General features: G+C 44.5%; 1 protein-coding gene across 4 annotated transcripts in view; it reads left to right on the top strand.

Annotated features, from left to right (window-relative positions):
• Positions 1 to 22,482, top strand: part of vti1a (vesicle transport through interaction with t-SNAREs 1A) — a 190,297-nt gene that overhangs the window by 60,571 nt on the left and 107,244 nt on the right. For all 4 annotated transcript variants that reach the window (XM_035404572.1, XM_035404574.1, XM_035404573.1 and 1 more), the window contains one exon: positions 265 to 349. In XM_035404572.1, coding sequence (XP_035260463.1) covers positions 265 to 349 — 85 coding nt within the window. The remainder of the gene's footprint in view (positions 1 to 264; positions 350 to 22,482) is intronic.

Genomic DNA, 22,482 nt, shown 5'->3' on the forward strand with positions numbered 1-22,482 from the left:
ACATGTCTAATGTGTGTTCAGTAGAATACAGTGTCATGTTTTCTCTAATAACAAAGTGGCTGCAGAGTCTCTTGCATGCACGGGAATTAGAAAATGGTACAGTCTATCTTCATAGCACACACAGGAAATGGAAGGCTAAGCCAGGTCCATGTATGTGTTCTTTATATAGATGTCTATAGGGCTCTATAGGTGACACTGCTGAGTTGTTTTTATCTTTCCTTAATCATTTTTTTTTTCTTTGGTTATTTCCCCGTGCGTTTACAGAGAGCGCATCTGTTGGACAACACGGAGAGGCTGGAAAGGTCATCTCGGAGACTGGAGGCCGGCTACCAGATCGCCGTGGAAACAGGTACGCACGCGGGAGTGGGAGGCGCGGGGGGGGGGGGGGGGGTGGGGGGGTCGGGTGGCGGAGAGCGAATCGCCTCCCTGGAACCGCGAGGCGGCGAGCCTCGGCGGCGGGTTTGACATTTTCAGGGGAGCATCAAAGGGGGAGGAGAGGCAGCCGGCTCCCCTCTCTCCGCCGCTCTCTCTCCGAGAGGCGAGGGGCCCGCCGAAACGAAGCGCGCTCGCCGAGCCCTCTCCCGCGGTCGCCCAATTAACGGGAGAAATAACCGCCAAACTCGGGGGAAAAAAAAAAACATTTTTGAAATCGATTCCGTTATATTACGGTAAAAAAACCGTAAAGAAAAAACGACAACAAAAACGCAAAAATCGTCCTTTTCTCGCTTGCCGAGTTTCATCTTTAAATATAGGGAAAGTGACCTAATTTAGGTTTTAAACGGGTGAAGTATAAAGGTTACCGCGCTTTATTTCCCCCTGACTGTCACGGCGTTATCAAGGCAAAGTGTATTCCTCAGGGGGGAATCAAAGCGCGCTCTTCACCCGCCATGCCTGCCTCCGCCGTCGTTTTTTTTTTTTGCGAAAGTTTGTTAATTTACACTATAATGGCGGGCCGCTCGCGCGTCGCGTCGGCGGGATTTAATAATTCAGCTCGGGGATGGGCGGCGCCGACCGCCGCCGTTTGATGTCTGTAAGTAGAACTCGCGAAATTCATAAATGCGATTTGCATTCCCCGCGTTAAAAAAAAAAAGAAAAAAAAAAGTGTTTCAGTCGTTTTGGATGGTCCTGCTCCTGTTTCTGTGGCGCGTCGTACCAGTCCAGCAGCGTTGTTTGTGTCACGTCTTCATCGTCATCATCGTCATCATCATCATCATCATCATCATTATTATTAGTATTATTATTATTATTATTATTATTATTAATAATAGTGTTACTTAATAATAATAATAATAATAATAATACATATTGTTATTATTATTGTTATTATTATTTTATTTGTTTAATTATTTTTGTATTGTATTTTATCAGTGTGTTTGCTTAATCTTGGATGTTGTTTGTTGTGGGATAAAAGGCAAAGTAAAGGCTTGGAGAAGCGGTGCTTAAGAGGGGTATTCTTTATCTTCCCTGGGCCTGAGAACTTTTGTCATTTGTTATTTTTCCCGCAAATGTGGAGTGTCCCCCAAATTGCAGAGCCCTGCACCCTTCAGCCCCCGAGCGTGTGTGTGTGTGTGTGTGTGGGGGCCCTCGTAAGCTCGGAACCATGAGCGCGTACACAAGTTAGCAAAGTTGGGGGGGTGGGTGGGGGTTTTCCTCGTCACCCCCGCGTTTAATCCGGGGGACCCCCTTCCCCCGCCGGCCTCTGTCCTCGCCCACGCCCCCCGCCGCCCGCGAGCGCACAGCGGAGCGTCCGGGGCGGGAGCGGCGGGGACGCGGGCCCGACGCGGCGCCGACGCCGGGCCCTTTTGTCGCCGCCGTCGGCAGGCGGGGGGAGAAGCGGCCCTCCGCCGGCCCGGTTTAAAGCCCTCCCGTAGGAGGTCTTCCTGTTGGGCGGTGTCAAACCCAGCCTCTGAAGGAGCTCTCCTTACATGCCACAAAACAAAACGGGGAACTGGGTTGGGGGGGGGGGGGGGCGGGGGGGTGTTTGAGGGAGGTAGCTGTACCTCTCTCTAGTTTTTTAGAACGGGGTTTCCGTTTATGGATTTTTTTTTTCACATCGGAAGCTTCCGAGCTCTTAAATCTGTTACCACGTTCAGTGTGTTGCGTCTGATCAAGACGCACCAAGACTTTTCTTTAAAAATTATTATTATGATTTTTTTTAACAAACCAATAATTTTTCTCCACTTCCAAAGGAAACAGAACAATTACCAATGAAATATTTAATTTGGTAAAATTAAGAAGGACATATATACGAAATACAAAACCTCTATGTTTTTCTAATGCATTAATGTATTACATAAATATATTTGAAAAATGTGCTAATGTATTATATTACATACATTACTGACAATTACATGAATGTATGTATGTATTATTACATACGTATATTGTCATTACAAGTACAAGTAGTATATACACACGTACATACACATATTTATTATGCTGGTGCCAGTATGACATATCTTGCAATGCTGTGAGTGTATTTAGCTGAATTGTTCTGCAAATGCTAACATGCCACATATCGCTAAATTATTCATATCTGTTGTCTAATTTTCTGCTGCGCTAAAAATAATTGAATGTTTGCAAATGCCACGCTCTTGATTCCAGCGAATGCTTCAGCTGCTGAAGAAGCAGTTTTGTGATGCTGCTCGACAAACAGGCGAGTTGCCGGTGTGATACAAGCGCTCGGAATCCGCAGATGAAAGCACGCCGCCTCGCGTCTTTCACCTGAGTGCGTCTTTCGCTGAAATCACCTGCAACGCAAACACGTCTTTCACTGAAATCACCTGCAACGCAAACGCGTCTTTAGCTGAAATCACCTGCAACGCAAACGCGTCTTTCACTGAAATCACCTGCAACGCAAACGGGTCTTTAGCTGAAATCACCTGCAACGCAAACGCGCCTTTAGCTGAAATCACCTGCAACGCAAACACGTCTTTAGCTGAAATCACCTGCAACGCAAACGCGTCTTTAGCTGAAATCACCTGCAACACAAACACGTCTTTAGCTGAAATCACCTGAAACACAAACACGTCTTTAGCTGAAATCACCTGCAACGCAAACGCGTCTTTAGCTGAAGTCATTTCCAGCACAGACGTGTTTTTAGCTGAAATCATTCCAGCAAAAAACGTGTCTCTAGCTGAAATAATTTCCGACACAAACGTATTTTTGGTTGAAGTTATTTTCGACACAAACGTTTCTTTTGCTGAAATAATTTCTAACACAAACATGTTTTTAGCTGAAATTTTTCCCAACACAAACGTGTTTTTAGCTGAAATCTTTCCCAACACAAATGTGCTTTTAGCTGAAATCTTTCCCAACGCAAACATGTTTTTAGCTGAAATCTTTCCCAACACAAATGTGTTTTTAGCTGAAATCTTTCCCAACACAAGCGTGTTTTTAGCTGAAATCTTTCCCAACACAAATGTGTTTTTAGCTGAAATCTTTCCCAACACAAGCGTGTTTTTTGCTGAAATCTTTCCCAACACAAACATGTTTTTAGCTGAAATCTTTCCCAACACAAACATGTTTTTAGCTGAAATCTTTCCCAACACAAACATGTTTTTAGCTGAAATCTTTCCCAACACAAACGTGTCTGTGACATGAACGTGCCTTTAGCTGAAATAAGTAATGGGACATGGATGCGTGTCGGACTGTAATGTAAATGAAATTTGTGCTGATACATACACACTCAAATGCCACATGCTTAAACTGCCTCACTGAAGTGACAGAAAACCATGGACAAAACTTGACTAATGTCTTTTTATGCAGCAAACTGCTCTCACATTGAAAGAGAGATCTTTTTACTCTACACATTGTATTTATGTAATTATTTTCGAAGGATTATATATATATATATATATATATATATATATGTGTGTGTGTGTGTGTGTACATATGTATATATAATTTCTTCTGATTTGTGGTGCTCAGTAAACCTTAAAATTTGCTTGTGACCTTTATTATTATTATTATTATTATTATTATTATTATTATTGCTACTTCTATTTATTTTAATTATTAATTATTTAATTATTTTTACAAAGGATTTTTTTTACCAATAGAGAGAGAGTGGCAGCTGCAATAAGGCCCTTTGTTTTTATGCGGTCAGCCTTGGCTGCAATAAATGGCGTGAAACTCGGTGAAGGCTACTTTTAACAAATAAATGATCTCCAGTACTCTAAAAGTGCTCTTTTTTCACCAGGTTTCTCTTCCAGCGGATGTACTATCCACTGGTGTGCCGGCAGCACTTAGAGCTGCTTGAAGGTTATTGAATTTGCTTTATGGACACGGAATGCTATTAACTACGTGTGCCGCAGTAACCGTGTGCTGTTTGTCTCATAAATAAAGTATGGAACTTCGTTAGCGCTGGGCATATATTAAAAGGGGTGCGTGCGAGCAGGCTACATTGGGGCTACTTAGCTAAAGGAAGCCGTAAGTAGCCGCTAATGACGTTAACCAATTTAAAAGGGCTCAAAGGAGGTAGCGCCCCGGTTTAAAAGTTGGAATTAATGCGCGGAGTGCGTGCAAATTAAGGATGCGCAACTGCGGAGTGCTGCTCCGCGCGCGGTTTAGACGTAGCGTCCTAATTAAGGGATTGCAGATGCCCTGCGATTCGTCCTGAGCGCGCGTTTCTGATGCGTGGCAGCGCAGGTACGCGTGTGCAGCCCCGCCACAGAAAGGTGATGGGTGGAGTTTGAATGCGCCCCAGAAAAGTCCAAGAAAATAAACGCGGCTCATGAGTGCTGCCGGGACAAGTCGCAACAAGTTAAAATCATTTTTTCATTTTTTACTATTTATTTATTTATTTATTTATTCATTTATTTGTTTATTTATTTATTTATTTATTTATTTATTCATTTATTTGTTCATTCATTTATTTGTTTGTTCATTTATTTGTTTGTTTTTTTGTTTAATATTAATGTGCGCCTAATGCCCATAGCATTTAAAAAAACTAGTAATTACGTCATATAGATCCCATGTCACTCACCCGAATCCGGCCCCTTCCAGGTTTTTTGGGGTCTCGCCGCCCGTCCCGCACGCGGTTCTCGGTGGTGCTCGCTAACCAGGTGCTCTGTGGCGTTTACCCTCGCCGTGACCCCCGGCCCCCAGCCCGCTTACCCGAGCGTCCCGCGGCCCCCCGTATCCCCGGCAAGGCCGACTGACAGGCGGCCCGTCCGCCGTTTCTTCCCGCGGTCGGGCGTCCGGCGAGCCGATTGAATTCCGCGTGCGCCCAGCGTGAAGGGCCCCCGCGTCAGATGGACCCGCCGCACGGCCGTCCAGACCACCGCCCGCGCCGAATTATGGCTAGGCTGCGCGCCGGCTCTGTCGGACGCAGAAGGGGACCTTCAACCTTTCCTGACCTCGCTGTGAGGCCCAGCTCAAATCACATATCGGCTTACTCATTACCTTCGCATCAGTGCATAGTATGCTCTAGCTCGTTTTGAGTGTGCGTCGTTGTATGTAGATGTGAGGAAATTGCGTGTTTGACTTTTCCATGACATTTCACAACAGAGCCATTCACACATTTTAATAAATTTATATAAAAATTGTAAGTCAAATGGGGTTAATAAATTGGGCTAAAAAGTAAATAGAGCATTTGATTTTTTTTTTCCTTTCATTTTTAATTTGAAGCTGGGGAATCTGAGTCCGTCTGATGCAATAATTTGAGGTTACCTCACAACCATGCCACCAAACAGAAACTTTTGGCAAAATTTAGGAGGAAAAAGGCTTCAGAATCGTCGTCAATCAGCAAAAGAGGAAGAACCTGACAAACGACGGACAGTTTGCATCATAAATTTACCCCCACCCTTTGGAGTAGAAAACAAACAAACAAACCAACAAACCAAAAAATAAAAACAAGTACGTTTTAAAAACCCGACGTGATCTTTGTAGCCGCGCCGGCGAGGTCACCTCTGGGCCGAGGGGGAGCAGGGGCTCTCGGGCGCGAATCGATCGGTAAACGGAACGGCTCATTAGGGATTGATCTGGGGCCGTTTAGATAAGCAGAGAGGTGCCGGCGCCCGGCGTCCTCGGGCCGCCGCGGCCCCGGAGTTCACTGGGTGCCAGGTAGAGAGCCGGCTCCGCGGGGCTCCCGGCTTTATTGGCCCCGGAGATAAGCTGATTAGCCCTGTCAATCAGAGCCGCCAGGAACTCCATCCACGGTCCCTTTCAGTGTTTTTTTTTTTTTTGTTTTTTTTTTTTTTGTGGCGAATCACTGAAGCGGGCGACGCGGACGCCGCGTCGGGCGGGCCCCGCGGTCGGCGCCAGGCGAGGCGCGGCGACCCTATGATGATGGGAGGACCGCATTAAAGAGTACATCAAATTGTTTTAGAGCCGTTTGATTTCTCACTCATTTATTTATATACTTATTTGTTATTGTTTCTGTTTTTTAAGCCCCCCCCCCCCCCCCGTAATGATAGTAAAATGGGGGTCGGGGGCCGCAGGGAGGTGCCGCCATCACCAGGAAAGCTAAGCGCGACGCGACGGAAGTATATATTTATATATATATAATCATACGGAGAAATAAATAAATATATTACGTATTTTAAAAAATGGGTCCCTTTTGAAGCCTACCACGGCTTTGAGACTTGCTGTGTCAGTCCATGGGAGTTTGAGTGCCTCTGTAGCTGGCGCGCTCTTATCCTGTTTCTCACCCGAGCCAAAGCGCAGATAAACAAACAGCCTCGCAGGCGCGGGGAACCGCGACGGACCGGCCGCACTCACACGGGCTCGCCGACAGAGAAGCCCGCGTCCTCGCCGTCGTTCCGCCGCCGCTCTCCAAGCCGTTCGCGGATTTTTATGGGAAATTAAACACGAGGTTCATCAGTCCGTTACAAAAAAAAAAACAATAAATTGGGATTGCAGTCAGCCTTGATAGTTTTTTTTTTCTTCTTCTTTGTGTGTGTGCATTTTTCAGCACGTAGATGTGCCATAGTGTACATACATCAGATGTGTTGCATATCTGGAGAAAACCTACACATCGCATAGTAATTTATTTATGTTATGTATAATTTGAAATGCACACTTGCACAATAAGGTACAGTTTTTTTTTTTTTTAAGAAAACAAGAAACTGGGGTGACAACATAAATGCTGATGGTTTGCTTTTAAATTTGGAAAACTTGCCATTATAATAGCACACGTGTTACAAACAAAACAAAAACAAAAACAATTAGTCTAATTAAATAAACACTGCCTGTCTTACGTCACCATCCAGAAGTGTTTTTCTCCAACGTCATCATGATTTTTAAAACTGTAACACAAGTTTATTTGCTATTAATGTTTATTTGAATATTTAATTCACAAGCGACTGATTTCTTGTTTATTTCACTGTCAAGTCAAATATTTATTATTTAGAGATGCGTAGTGTTACGCAGTGGGATACAATAATTTAGCTAAGTACTCCTATTTATGTAGGACATGTCCTTAGTATTAATTTAACAAGATTGAACTCCAAATACTGCTGGTATCCCCAAACAGGCAAAGACAGATAAAAAATTAATCATGATCTATTAAATCTAATATAATTGACAGAAATCCAAAGCAGACAGAGTCCTGAGATTAAACCTACGGAGAAATGAATTTCTTTTTGACAGTCAATTTTATTTTACATTTTGTATGGGTCATTTCTGAAGTCATCTCTGTTTTAAAATGTAGGGACAATGTGAAACACACCCCAGAAAAGTGGTGGATTTATTTTGCCACTGGTCTTTAGCAAAATTGCTGATTCAATTAAAAAAAAAAAAAAATTACATTTTTATAATTGCATTTTTTACATATTTTGGCTTGGCATGTTTATTCCGGTATACGTACCGATTGTTTTTAATTATTTGTTACTATTTGTGGTAAATATTGGCAGTAATTAAAAATAGAATTTTGCACGACATTAATATTTCCACTGTTCATCTAAAATTTTCTCCTTTTACATTTAGTGTGTGCATGACTGTAATTACCCAGTGGTACAGGGCTGTTTAAATATTTCAGCGATTCTCTGTTCATTTCCTCGCACTAAAGACAGTTTGGTAATGGATTTCCTCAAGGTATAGCATATTAAATAACATCTTTTTTTGTAGTTAAAAAAATGTAACACTGCATTGTGTTTCAAAAGGAATTTGAAGTTATTTGATAATTGTTTGATTAATGGTGCTTGCTGCTCTTCCGTTCTTAAATATTTTACAACCTGATTTTGTAGTTTTGCAGATAAATGTTTTTTTTTAGTTTTTTTTTTTTTTTTTTTTTTAAGTAAAATACGGTTTACTAGAACTGTTCGTGAAAGCAAAAATTTGTTTAATGTTTCATTGTTAAAGTGGAAATACATGGTGAACAGGTGATAAATGACCTCTTGTTATTGTAATTACGCTTTTTATATAGGTTGTGTGTGTGTGTGTGTGTGTGTGTGTGTGTGTATATATATATATATATATATATATATATGGTGTAACATTTTGTACCCCACAAATCTACCCGAGGGTGAGCTGTTTATCACCAAGTCCCCGGTGGATGAAAGAGGAGGTAATAATAATTTTGCTCCCTAATCGGGGCTTGTCAGCGAGGCGTCTTATCGTGGAGAGGAAAATGACACCGATCCTATCGGAGGGGGACCGAGGCGGCGTCCGCGCCGTCCCCAATCACAGCGTCCCCCCGGTCCCCGTATCTGCCGCCGCCACAAACGGGCGAGCCGCGCTTTTTTTTATTTATTTATTTCTTTTTTTTTTTCATGTGGACTTCAAAAACGGCGCGAGTCATTAAAATTGCACCCGCGTGCGGGCGCGGGGATCAGGCCCCGCGCGGCGCCGCAAAGTGGGCTGTGGGAAAGGAGCCCCGGCTAAGTGCGCTAATTCCGCCGTCACATGTTTACGGCTTAATTTTAATCGGTTCGAGGGGGGAGGGGGGAGGAGGGGGGAGGAGCGGGGGGGGGGGGGGGGGGGTGGGGGGGTGGGGGGGAAGCGAAGAAAGCCGCCACACATTGCAATAAATCGGCATTATCTTTGACACCGTAGGACTCAGCTGGTCTGGGGATTTAGAGGTTCTCTGGCAACAGTATACATTGTGACCCACAAAAAGAGTGGGTTTACGCTTGAACTGCGGCAGCTAAGGTGCAGCCGCCGCCGCTGCTAGCCCACCCAGACAAAGGCAGGGCCGCGGACAATGGCGGGCCGGCATACGGACACTGTGTGCCGCGGCTGAGCCGACACAAGGCCCGCCTGAATGCCGCGTGGGGGGGGGGGGGGGGGTGGGGTTGTGCCATGAATTCTCACTCATGATTTTAGCTCGAGTTAAGTGGGATCGTTTGCGCCCATTTCAGGCTTCAGCGGTGCCAGTTTGCTGAGAAGTTGCCCTTCTGCGCCATCAGATTTTGGGTGGGAACATCTCTCCCTACTTTCTTTCTTTTTATGCTTGTTAGTCGATCCGCTCGCCTCCTTTCCTCTTATCTTAGAGACCTTCATACAAAGTGAATGACAGAATGGTAAAAAAAAAAGTCAAAGAACCTTGTTTACAGAATTAGGACTCCTGTAGGATGTCCTGCTTTCTCAGGTAGGTAGTTTATAGGGATGTCTTTTTTTGTATAAAGGACTTAATCAGTCTTCTAATGGGAACAGGAAGAGTTGGGCTTGGTGATTAGCTTAAACTAAGTACGGGATTCATTCAAACAATAGTCCCGAAGCCTTAACCAACTGAAGGAGATGGAAGACTTAGGCAGAGATTATCGGGGCAGGCCCTTTTGATTAAGCGCGTTTGGCGAAGAAAGTTCCGGGCCCTGCCGGTCTGCTCCCGTTCGCACGCGCGCACGCAGACCTGAACCGGGTCAAAGGCGCGGACGCCCGGCGAAGAGACGCACGCGTGCCAAAACAGACGCGGACGCGGAAGGGCCGCCAAATCAGCACGCCGCGAAGGATAGCACGACGCGGGAGGGGAACAAACGAAACGAAACCGAAAGAGAACGAAAACCCGAAAACAGGACCGTCTCGCAGTTGCCGCCGGACTCGAGAAGCCACCGCCGTCGGGTGGAAAAAAAAAAAAAAAAAAGAGATGGGCTAATCAGTCGCGCGGGCCTCGCGCTGCCCGGAGGAGGCCGGGGACGCGAAAAAACGCGCGGGTCAGTCCTCTCCCGAAAAAAAACAAGCGCCACCGCACCGACCTTTAGGTTCCACGCACGGAGCGAAGGTAGAGAAAATGAGAGGGGGGGGGGGAGCGGGAACGGGAGATAGCAAGCGAGAGAGAGAGAGAGAGAGAGCGCGTGGAAACAGGAAATAAGTCGCCTCCGTCGCGATTGTGTTTAATAAAATGTTCTAAAAGGGAGCGGGAGACAGAGGCGCGCGGTGCAGCCCCGCGGGCTCCTGAAAGAGCTGCCAGATCAGAGGCGCTTAAATTTCAAAATGAACTCAAATGAACCAAAAAGGGCGGCGCGGACGGGAGGAGGGGACGCCGCCCGTCACTCAGGGGCCGGGATCATAAATGTTAATCTGGCGGACGAGGAGCGCCGCTCCGCCGACGGCGCGCCCACAGCGCTTAAAAGCCCCCTAATTCGCTAATGAGGGGGGAGACGCCGCCGCCCGCCCGCCCGCCACCGCGCGCCGCGCACCGCGCACGCCCCGGCCCCCGCCACGCGCGGGAACGCCGCCGCCACCGCCGCCGCCCGCGCTTCCAAACGCGGAGGAAGCCTGGTCAGCGCCGGGGGGGGGGGGGGGGGGGGGGGGGCTGGGGGGTGGAAACGGCGTTCTCGTTACATCCGCGCGCTTCGCTTTGAGCCCACACCCCCCCACCCCCACACCCCCCTTAAATATTCCAGCACTTCCTGCTGTTCCCCTCCTCCGTCTTACTCTACACCTTATTCGGCGTTTCATAATCTTTTACTCCAGACACAAGTGTCAGTCTGCAGTTTGCTTTCAGGGAGGAATCTTTTTCCTCTCGTTATTACGAGGTTTTTGTACGATCGCGACTTTCATGTCTTCTTCTTCCTCCTCTGATTTTTTTTTCTCTCCGCCTCGACTGGTTTCGTACGGCGTGCGGACGCGACGTAGAGCTCGATTGAAGAAACGCGGCGCGTTTGACTGGATAAATATTTTTTGGATTCCCGCGTCAGTTTTGTTTATCCTCACATTTGTGGGCTGCCAATATGTTTTTGTGAGCTTCTCAGGGGCCTTTCTTTAGTTCACGCTATAAATCGGCCGCCATGAGTCCCTCAACTACAAACACACCGATGTGTGCGTGTGTGTGTGTGTGTGTGTGTGTGTGTGTCTGTGTGTGTCTATGTGTGTGTGTTTGCGCAAAACCTTGTAATTAGCCATATCCGTCTGTCACCTTAAAAAGTCTGCCTGTGGAGCAGTTTGCCTGGGTGGCAGTCCTTCTGGACAACCCCCCCCCCCCCCCCCCCCCCGCCTCCCCCCCTTGCCCCCCAGACAGCGGCCGGCGCTGGCCCGCCCGGGCAGATGAAAGTGCAGCAGGAGCAGTCAGCTGGCCTGTCCATCTGCCCGTCACCCGGACGACAGAACCCGCCCGCACAACCCACCTCAGTCTGAGCGCACGTGTGTCTATCGCTCCCTTTGTATGTGTTTACGCACACATGCTAATGTGGTTTTTTTTTTGCGTGCGCGTATCTCTTCCTCTCTCTCTCCCTCTCTCTCCCTCTCTCTTTCTCTCTCTCCCTCTCTCTCTCTCTCTCCGTGTACCGAGTGCGTACGCGCACACATGCAAATGAGCCGCCGTTCGGTGGAAGGACGGGCCGCGCTGGAAGAGGGCTGCGTTTGCGTGCAGAACGAAGCGGGGAGGGGTGGGGCTGTTTTTCTAAAGTTTCAGAGTTCACCGCAGTTTATATTGAGGATTGTATGGAAAATATCCCACTGCCAAGGGACCCAAAACCGAACACAGGGAAAGATTAGACAATCTATGATATCAATAGCCATATTTTTGTATATGCAGAATGTGTGTATGCATGTGTGTACATGTATATATATATAAAAATATTTATTCATTTATTTATATTGTCTATATATGTATATAAAATACACGTATGTGTTATATATCTATCTGTGTGCATATTATATAGATAGATATATATATATATATACGTATATATATATGTACGTATATATATATATATATATAATATGCAGTGTATGACAGATGTTTGACTCAAATGTCAATTACTATACATGCAGTAAATAAATTTTAATTTTGATACCTTCATTTTATTTACAAAAATTCTGCAGAAAGCTTCATAAGATCTATAATCGATCCATATGTAATTATTGTCTGAAGTGTGCCTTTACATAAATTACATTTTTTAAATTAGTGGTTTTTTTTTTTTTTGATGACGCTAACACCAGAGGTTCAGGTGAACATGTTTGGCTCCCACGTGCAGGGAAGCGGCGATGGCCGCGTGGCTGCGTCGCTCGGTGCGCTGGGGAGGCCGGGGTGCATTCTGCAGCCGCGCAGACAGGCTGCGCCCTTGAGCCGCAGTAGGAGCGGAGCGCGCGGCTCCAGGTCGATCCGCTCCGCTCCGCGCGCGCGCGCCGTTAGCCTCTCCGGACGGCTCCGTCCTCCCAGACTTCCTGAAGAGAGGAGAGCGTCGCCGGGAAGGCGCCGCGTTAGCCCGTCTCCGCTCCGCTTGCCGCGGCGCGTTTCGCGGTCCCTCAGGCCGCCCGAGCGGTCCCCGCGAGCGCGCGACTTCGAGTTCGCCGTTCTTTTCTTTCCGTTTTTTTTTTTTTTGGCTTTACATATTTAAACCGCTCGGTTTAAACCGTCTGCGCTGTCTGCGGGCTTTCCTTACCGCTCCTTAGTCCCGTTCTATATTTTACGCCGAGATCCGGTGCTTTACCGCGTCCAGAGCCGTCTCTCCCAATCAGACCCCCCCCCCCCCCCCCCCCCCCGCCCTCCCCCCACGGTCACACGCGCACCTGAATTTTAATTCATTATTTGAGACCACAGTTAAAAACAGACAACAAAGGGACCCCCATTTTTTTTGTTTTGTTTTTTGATGTCAGGCATGTCTTAGGCTCTGTGTCTACTCAGTGTCAGTGTCGATACTTGTCACAGTCTCGCGCGCATGCACACAAAGGTGCTCGCCATTGTTCTAGCATAGCAAGTTTCATCAGTGCATATACACCCAGAGTATGTGTGTGTACATGCATGTGTATATACACACACATATATATATATATATATATATGTATGTGTTGGAAATATATGTGTGTGTGTGTGTGTGTATATACAGTATATATATATATATATATATTTATATATATGGATATACATACAGAACCAAGTACAGAACCAAAACAACAAAAATTCTGTCACTGTCCCAGTACTTTTAAATTTAACTACTGTATATATAGTTAAATTAAAAAGTATTGGGACAGTGACACAATTGTTGTTGTTTTGGTTCTGTACTCCAGACTTGAAATAAAACTCTGAATATGACATCCATAGGGTGATCCTTGAAGGAACTGCAGCCCTTTTTATAATGTCCTCTCATTTTAGGGAACGAAACGTAATTGGACAGTTCTGTGTCTTTGCATCAATAGTTCATGCACAGGAAGGATAACAAAACGTCTAGAGTTGATTCTAGGTGTGGAATTTGCATTCGGAGTCTCTTGCTGTTGTTTCTCAACATGGGGTCCAAGTAGGTGACTTTGCCAGCATAGGAGGTCATCCTGAGGCTGAAGAATCTGAATAAATCGATCAGAGACAGACTAAACATTTGGTGTGTCAAAATCAACTGTTGTATACACAACCGTTCACATATATTTATACGAATGTTGTTCTTTGTGGTCCTATACAATATCACTTTAAAATGTAACATGTTACCTTACGGATATCTTTAGTTAATTTATATTTAGGTAATTATTTTTTGAGGACACTGGAACATTTAAAAACCTGTATAAAAGTGTTTTTGTAGCCCTTTGACTTCTCTTATCTTCATACAGTAAATGGAAATAAACAAGATTTGGATAAGATGAACAGTGCTACTCAGTAATGTTCAGTGTTAAATCGCCTCTTACAAAGAACATATGGTGTCTATTGAATTATTGCCTGTTAGATTTGAATTAACAGTGGATATTTTACTGTGTATTTAGTTTTAAGGAGAAAATTAGCAATTGATTTTGCTTTGTGTCGTGGATAGTGGATTTGAACAGGTATTCTTTGGGAATCCATTTTTTAAATAAAAGGCTGGTTAGATGTTTGTGTGTGAAGCAATATATATATATATATATATACATTTCTGTGTCCTTACATGTGCAAAACATATAGACTGTGCTTAGCTTTTTTCATCAGATGTGACTGACTTGAATCAGAGTAGCCGATTCAGCTAAATATGGGGTTTCAGTAAAACCATAACCACAACCACAACCATAACCACAGCCAATCCTTTTTGGGCCAGTTTCTCTAGCAGAGGTTTTTGTCTTGAAGAGGAAGACTGTACATTAGAAGAATAAGAAGAAGCGCATGAGTAAAAGTAGGGATGTGGTGTTTTCTTTAAGTTCACGTCTTGCAGGCGTATCGCTGGCTGAAGACGGCAGTGGCGTCTTTGAATTTTAATGGACCACCTTCTATGCGTTAAATAGCACCGCAGTGGCTCTCTTCACATGTCCTTGATTGGCTGGCTTCCGGAGTCCCCGCGTGTGCATGTTCATAATGTATGTTTTTCTCTGTGTTTTTTCGAGGGGGGGGTTGGGTTAATTTTTTTAATGAGCACCGCTCTAATGACGGGAACCGTTAAAAAATAAAAAAAACACATATTGTAATTGTTCTGAATTTTAATGCGCAGAGTTGACACGGATCGAATCGGCTGGCTCGGAGTAGGGCGAAGACTGGAACGCGGCGTTTGGGGATAATTACGTTGTGGGGTTTTTTTTTTCCCCCTTTTCTTTTTTCTTTCATCATATAGAGAGTTCCTCGCTAGGCGAGCGAAGCTTTCAAACACAAAGACGGGATGATTAAGATCTTTACAATTACACGTATGGGGAAGGCTCCTCCCCCTCTCCTCGTCCTCTGCTTAAACAGGCTGGAGGAGGGCAGGGGACGTTCGAAGGCGGCCGCGGCTGGCGGCTCTTTCCGCTGGGTCGCCGCGGAGGCCGTCCGTCCACCCTAGCTCCGGCCCTCCTGGAAAACGCAGTGATGCCCGAGGCCCCTCCCACGAACGCGCCTGGCCTGGAGGCCTGCGAGCGCGCCTCCCCGGGTTCTTCCGGAACGATCCGGCTCGGCCGCGCTTCGGGTCGTTTGGGAAGGGCCAGCACCCGACCGCGTGGGAAGGCCGTCGGAAGCACTCGCGTCTTTTTTCGCGGAACGCAACGACTAAAATCCCAGAGAAATTGACATTTTATTTCTGTCCAGTCGAACAGCCAGATTGGATCATCTTTTGTGTGCTCATTAATATATAGTACAAACCAAAAATATTACGCCATGTGTAGTTTAAAAAAAAAAAAACTTCAGTTAGAGAAGAATTCAATTAATATATGCATATTTATTTATTGAGTAACAAACCAAAGTACTAACATTTCTTTTCAATTTCTACCTACAATACCACATCAAGATACGTTTTACATAAAAGTAATCTTGGACACATCTAGCCTCCTTAAATGCATGACTAGTACGGGATTGAGCAGTGGTCTAATTCGGTTTTAATGAACTGAAATAGATAACAGAGGGTTGTATGTTTAGGACTGAAGTATGAAGACGTTGAGGGTTTCGCGTTTTCGAAACCAAATCCAACAGACGTCAAATGGCGGAGGGTTACAGACAACGGCAAAATCGTGGAACTAAACGGACGGCAGGGGGTTGTGTGTTTTAGAGTCCGGTGAGATCGTTGAGTTGAGCAGACGATGGAGGGCTGTATGCTTTAGGCTCCAGTGAGATGGTGTGCTTTCTCTCTCTCCGTTGTGCAGTCACACCACTTCCTTCCGTCTGCTTTTGGAGGTCCTGTGTAAAGGGCTATCTGTGCGAAGGTGAAGGGTTATTCTTTCAGTTTGTCTGTGATGCAATTCAGCAGGTTCTGTAATATGTGTTTCTCAGTTTTGTTTGAAGTGGAAGTGGTTGGTGCTGTAATTGCAATTGCGTTAGTGTTATGGTGTGGTGTGTTGTGGTGTTACTTACTGTAACTTATATAGAACTGGTTACAGTGATTCACCTATGCACCTATGAGTGATGGTTCACAGATTAGTTTTTTCTTCTTTTTTACATTATTGGGAACTTGGATTTTGAATATTATGTAATAGTTACTATGTGTTTGCTATTATATCTTCCTAAGACCCAGTAATTCTTTTCTTTACTCCCTGTAGGGGACTCTGGTCTTAATTTGGAGTACCATATGCTCTGCTATGCTGAAACCTACACTACAAGGGACATTCAATAAAAATAAAATCATATTTTAGAGAATATTTGCACTGCAACATGTTTTTGTCATCCAAGACACTTGTCTTATGTAAAGAATAAAATGAAATACCACTTTTTCTGCCAAGTCTCGGGAGGATATTTTTGAAGAGTGCTTCAAAGTGCTTTTGAAACCGTGAAATAAAGAGTAGAAATGTTGATCAAAACTGACTATTGGAAAGCTACACATTCCATATAGATTTAAAAATATTTTACAATACAGCGTGAAGCCTCTGTGCTTCACACAAGATGTCCGGGACGTGCGTTCCAAAAGCGGAAAGATATTTATGAAAGATGACATCTTCTACTCAAAGATATTAAGGTTTTTCCAGCACGACCTTTTGAGTCTAACAGCTGTTTCAGATGAAGAAGTACATGGTGTTGCTGAGCGTTTGTGAGCCGTAGCCAAGGAAGGGCCTCGTTTGGAGCGCGTGTGCGTTCGCGCGTTTTTTAAGCTTCGCGTCTAGTGACACAGTCTTTGTTCCGCCACCCCGCGACCTCACGTATTGTTTGCTTCCACCCACGAAAAAAGCAAAGTCGGAGACGGTTTATTGATTTATTCTCGTCGTTGAAGTGTATTTCGATATTTTCGCAATATTCATTTAGCCTACAAGGTAAAAACAACAAAAAAAAGTCATGGTAAAAAAACGACTCGGAGGAGGTAAATTTGAAATATATAACAGCTTTATCGGAATATGTGGTGCCGGGCGGTGGGTTTATTCACCAGGAGAGGCGTAAACGGTGCGGCGTATTGCCCGAATTCTGAAATACGAATCTCCCAAACAAAAACAGTGGAAAGGCAGCATTAGTGACACCATTAGCAGAGCGCCTCTTTCTTCTCAGGGTGAATCTGGGTGAAGCTCCGGGCTCTGGGTTTTAAATAGAGCTGCTGTCATGTTGCATGCCACCTGGATTTATTTGGACAAACAGAGTTCCCCTGTATGGACCAGGTGCTCTGGGACCGAGAGTGCAGAAGGGTCCTTCAGAACTAACACCTGAGCCTCTCCCAGACTGGGACAACCTTCACATGCTCTCTCTCGCTCTCGCACTCTCTCTCTCCTTCTCTGTCTGTCTCTCTCTCTCTCTCTCTGTCTATTTCTCTGTGTCTCTCTATTTCTCTGTCTTTTCCTTCTCTCTGTCTCTCTCTCCTCTCTCTGTGTCTCTCGCTCTTTCTCTCTCACTTTCTCCCCCTTTCTCTCACAATCGCTATTTATATATCTTTTTCCCTCTCTCTCTATCTGTTTTTCTGTCTTCCTTACACATAAAAAAAAATATGTATAGTTTCCAAATGTATGAATGTTAATGTAGAATGAATGTAAATGCACCCGTGCATGTGTGTGTGCATGTTTACACACACAAGGTTTTGTGTTATTTAGGGCAGGGCGCTCTTCCCCCCCCCCCCCTCCCCAACACAGGATGGTTGTGGGCTCATTCCCCCTCCTTGTTTATCTGGCGTGTGACGGCGGTTCGCGGTGCGGGGGGAAGGCATGGCGACCGCGTAGCCGCTCCTCTCCCCGCGGGTGTGATTTTCCCAGAAGACCTCGCTCCGGGGCCGAGCTGCGATGGCTCACCGCGCTGTGCGCGATTGGGGCTCGTCTGTGGTTAACGTCGCCCGTTTACGCCGTGCGTAGCCTTCCGGATATGTACTGTAAGCTAATAATAATCATATTTATGTTTTTTTTCTTTCACTCAGATTTACTTTATTTGAAAATTGGTGAAGATTCCCACATTTTCCTTGATGCTCTTTTCCCTTATGCAGTAATGGAAGACTACTTCTCTCTTCCTGGCTTGGGTTGGCCCTCCTATCTATATTCCTTAGATGCTCCTCAGATACTTGTGCATCTGCAGTCCTGGTTCGTACATTATGAGCATTTCACGAAGGCATATGTAGTTATTCTGTGAGTTTCCACGCTTCATCCCGGTTTCATCTGCAGAAAAGTTTTATAGGAATGCAGTTCCTCCTGTTGTTTACTGGGTGTTTTCTCTTTTTTTGTTTCTTTTTTTGTAGGCTGGCATCTGCTTTCACCTGTTGTTGTTGTTGTTGTTGTTGTTGAAGTTGTGGTAGTGTTTCCCGCCAAGCGCTGCTCTCAATCCCTCTGAATGGCGTGTAAAATGGCAGACGCGCTGTTTTGCTGTCTGAGGCACATTTTCTTTTCTGAAGTGACAGTGAAAGAAGCCGCAGCATATGCTCAGAATGAGTTAAGAGAGGCGCAGCGGCAAGGCGCTAACGCAGGTACTCTGCTTCAAGCAGCCTCCACTTCAGCTGCGCTATCGTGCTAAGCGCGCCGACGAGCTGGGTTCAAATGACTCCGTTAGCGGTCGTAGCATCGTCTACCGTGTGAAGACTCCCCATTTCTTAAATTACGCATATGAAGTGTCCTCGTGCCAGCGTCATCCACTTTGTAAACATGATATTTAATGTTATATACAATAATTGTGCCCATAACATGCTAATGATTCAAACCAGAATGAGTTTTTACATGAAATATATATTGTTGCTTTACTTTTGTTTTGTCAGATATTTATGGATGATTGTGATACGCACACTGGAGGGATTCCTCACCAGATGGCTTTGAGCTCCTAACCCTGGCTGCCGTTGGAGGAGCAAAACATTTGCTTCAGCAATTTTTCGGACCAGAGGGTCAACTGTTTGACATGCCTTTTGGCAAGAAACTGGTCAAGTTTACCAAGAGCAAAGTTTAAAGAGATGTTTAATTATTTAGAAAAGCAGGCTTAGTGTAAAGCTTACTATAAGAAAAAAAGTAATTTTTTTTTTTGTCATTTTGGATGGTCTGCCAAACTCTTCACAGTTCTGCTAATGTGCCTTTCGTGAGTGCCCCCACACCCATTTTTGTGCTAATATATGTGCTAGATATTATTATAGACGAGATGGTCAACTCCATAATCATTCGAAGTTCTGTTGATGCCAAAACATTTTATTTCGATGCACTTTCTGGAAATTTCATTGAGGAGCGTTATAAGTAAAATACGGCTTCAGTGGATGTTTACAAGCCCCGGAGCCTCCTTCAGTCAAGAAGAAGACATGGTTTTAACATGTTCATTTTGTCATTTTATGACCTAAAAATGTGAAACTGGTATGATTTAGAGATTTGGGTTTGTATGGGTTTGTTTTTTTTATATACAAACAAACATCCAAATATCATACATTTTTTTTGAAGTAATTGGGAAAACTCTCTCATAGGCCGTTTTTTTTTTTTTTTATCTGGAAGGGAATGAGAACAGGAGAACTTCCTCATTACACTGCTGGTTTAACCCGTTAAGGTGTGACATAACAAATATATGATTAGAATGCTCTTAACTGAATATTCTGATGCTGATGTAACAATCACTAATGGTAATTAAAAGCAATGGAGTTCTAGAACACTGACATTCTCTTCAAAGGGTTAAAGAGGAATTACACTCTAGATCATCTTTTGGGTTTTTTATTTCAAACTATAAGCATGTTTGTGTGCCTACTTTGTAATGAAACATTTTAATCCATGCTGTTATTTTAACATTTCTGAAATAATATAATTTGGCAGAAAGGACTGATTGAAAAGCATCTTGGTGCTGCCTTCTAACGTTTAACATTTTCTTTCTCCATTCCACTCTGGCCCTGCCCCAATCATGATATCAGAGTACCTCTCTGGCGGTACTGCTACATCAAATAAATGTCAATGTGATTTGTCTGTTTACTTTGAACCAATCATTTTCAAACTTGCACTAGTCAGATAGCCATGTGTTAGGGATCAATACCACACACATTGCCGGCACCTGATTGGTTATACACACTGCGGTGCTTGGGTTTCAGCCCAACAGATTAAAGTGGAACAACATGGTGGCCTGTTCATAAAATATGTTTCTGAAAACATGTGAGGTCAGAAAAAGGCCATGTAATTACTGAATCTCGGTTCATATTTGATCTGCAATGCCTAGTTTGATCAGAGTTGCATGAGTCAGGCGCAGCTGCAAAGTTATTACAGATTAATTTGCTTAGAGAATATTTTATGCAAAAGAAGAAGGCACCCCTATTCCACCCACTGCAGGAAGCATTTTTCAAAATTGTGTGGTAGGTGGAGCTAGGCTGAACCCGTGAGATCAATTAGAGTATGAAGAGTAAATGTGATAATGATGGACAGTGTTAACAGGTGCTCCTGTTGGTTGTGGTGCTCCTGTTGGTTGTGCTCCTGTTGGTTGTGCTCCTGTTGGTTGTGGTACTCCTGCTGGTTGCGGTACTCTTGTTGGTTGTGGTGCTCCTGTTAGTTGTGGTGCTCCTGTTGTTTGTGCTCCTGTTGGTTGTGGTGCTCCTGTTGTTTGTGTTCCTGTTGGTTGTGGTGCTCCTGTTGGTTGTGCTCCTGTTGGTTGCGGTACTCTTGTTGGTTGTGGTGCTCCTGTTGGTTGCGGTACTCTTGTTGGTTGTGGTGCTCCTGTCAGGTGTGGTACTCCTGTTGGTACTCCCCTTGTGATTATAATAGGCGACTAGGCACCAGTGAATAAGCAGCTGTGCTCCAGTCTGAATGGCTGTCAACACTTTCAGTGAGCTTTTGCCTGTCTATCGGAGTCTCTGGTGTAATGTCTTCCCTTGTGTCAGCTGCATTGATCATTCTGCCCCTTTGCACAAAATCAAAATATGCATTATTTTGGGAGGCAGTCAATCATTTATATTTATGTCTAAATGAAAAATCTGAGTTGATTTGGCAAAAAAAAAGAATTTAAAAGATCTATTACATTTTTGCTATATTTTCCTTTCATTTTTGCTGATTTCCTTTCTATTTTTGTTATTTTCCTATTTTTTCCCAGCATTGCAATAAAAAAGGAAAGCATTTTCTTTCCATTCTGGTCATTTCGCTTAAGGGTCATCTTTGTTGACTGCAGTAAGAAGGGGTACACTGAAATATGAAGCAAACCCAGGTCTTTTCAAAACATTGTGTTGCAGCCCCACATACAGCTGTTCATGCAGCATTTATTTTTTCAAAGAAATACTTGTTCAGTATTCTACCTTTCACAGTCACCAAAACTAAGTTTAACAGCCATTTTCTGCTGTGGAAAAGCACGCTAACTGGCGTTTCCTCTCTGCAATTGGAATCCGAAACCATCTGGCCATTAGTTCCTTCACTGCGCAAAGCCGGCATGTTTGTAACTGGTCTGGGGTTGGCGGTCAACGGCTTGAAGCTTGCTGCGAAAGCTTTGGTTGAAGGGTAGCCTGTGTCTTTTGCGCAGACGGCGCACCTAATCGATCCTGCAGTTGCACCGCGCTCCCTTCATCGATTGGATTAAGGTGAAAGGGGTCGGGGTAGGTGGGTGGCACGGGTTTCCGTGGTAACCAAACAATTATAGAATGTTTTCTTTTCCTCTTTTAAAAAAAAAAAAAAGACTTATCCTGTCAAATGCTAATACATCGAATGCTGCTGCATTAGAACTAAAAATCAATGTTTTAAGTTGCAGCATGTTCGCCTTCTGAACTGCTTCTTAATTGAATCGCAGTTAGAAAGATCCTTGCGTCTTAAGATGGCAAACGTTTCTTCTTGTCCTGTGTTTTTTGGAGGGTAAGAGTTTTTCTGGAAAATAGGACGGTTATTTATTGTTCTTCATCGTGAGTGGTGAAGAAAGCACTGGGAAGAAAAGTGTGGTTCTGTGTGTAGAGTTTGAGAATTTAAAGTACATTTTGTATAAAAACGTAAGTGCCATGTTGCTGAATTGATGTGAGCGAACTAGTGGTGATCTTTGCGACTGTATTGATGTGGGCAAAGTAGTGGTAGTCTTTCATTCCAATAAGCAGTGCTCTACTGGAGTTGTCTAATTTCTTTACCCGTCTATTAGTACATTAGTCTATTAGTCAATTTCCCAGGATGTCTGAAACAGTAATTAGTGAATTGCTTTGAGACACACAAGGGTGTTAAAAAAAGAAAAAAACTCATTCGTTTTAAGCTCAGATGGAGGTTATATTTTCAGTGACAACTGGACCACAGTAATCAGAACGTGTTTATAATCCCATCAAAGGGAGAGCCGTACATCAGTGCTCCTCTAATCCCTTGTTAATGGTTGTGTGTGAAGCTCCGCCCACACCATCCTTTCCGTCTCATCTGCAATTACATCCACCACCACAGCCCTGTGCC

Source organism: Anguilla anguilla, chromosome 2 (assembly GCF_013347855.1).
Source record: "Anguilla anguilla isolate fAngAng1 chromosome 2, fAngAng1.pri, whole genome shotgun sequence".
Lineage (NCBI taxonomy): Eukaryota > Metazoa > Chordata > Actinopteri > Anguilliformes > Anguillidae > Anguilla > Anguilla anguilla.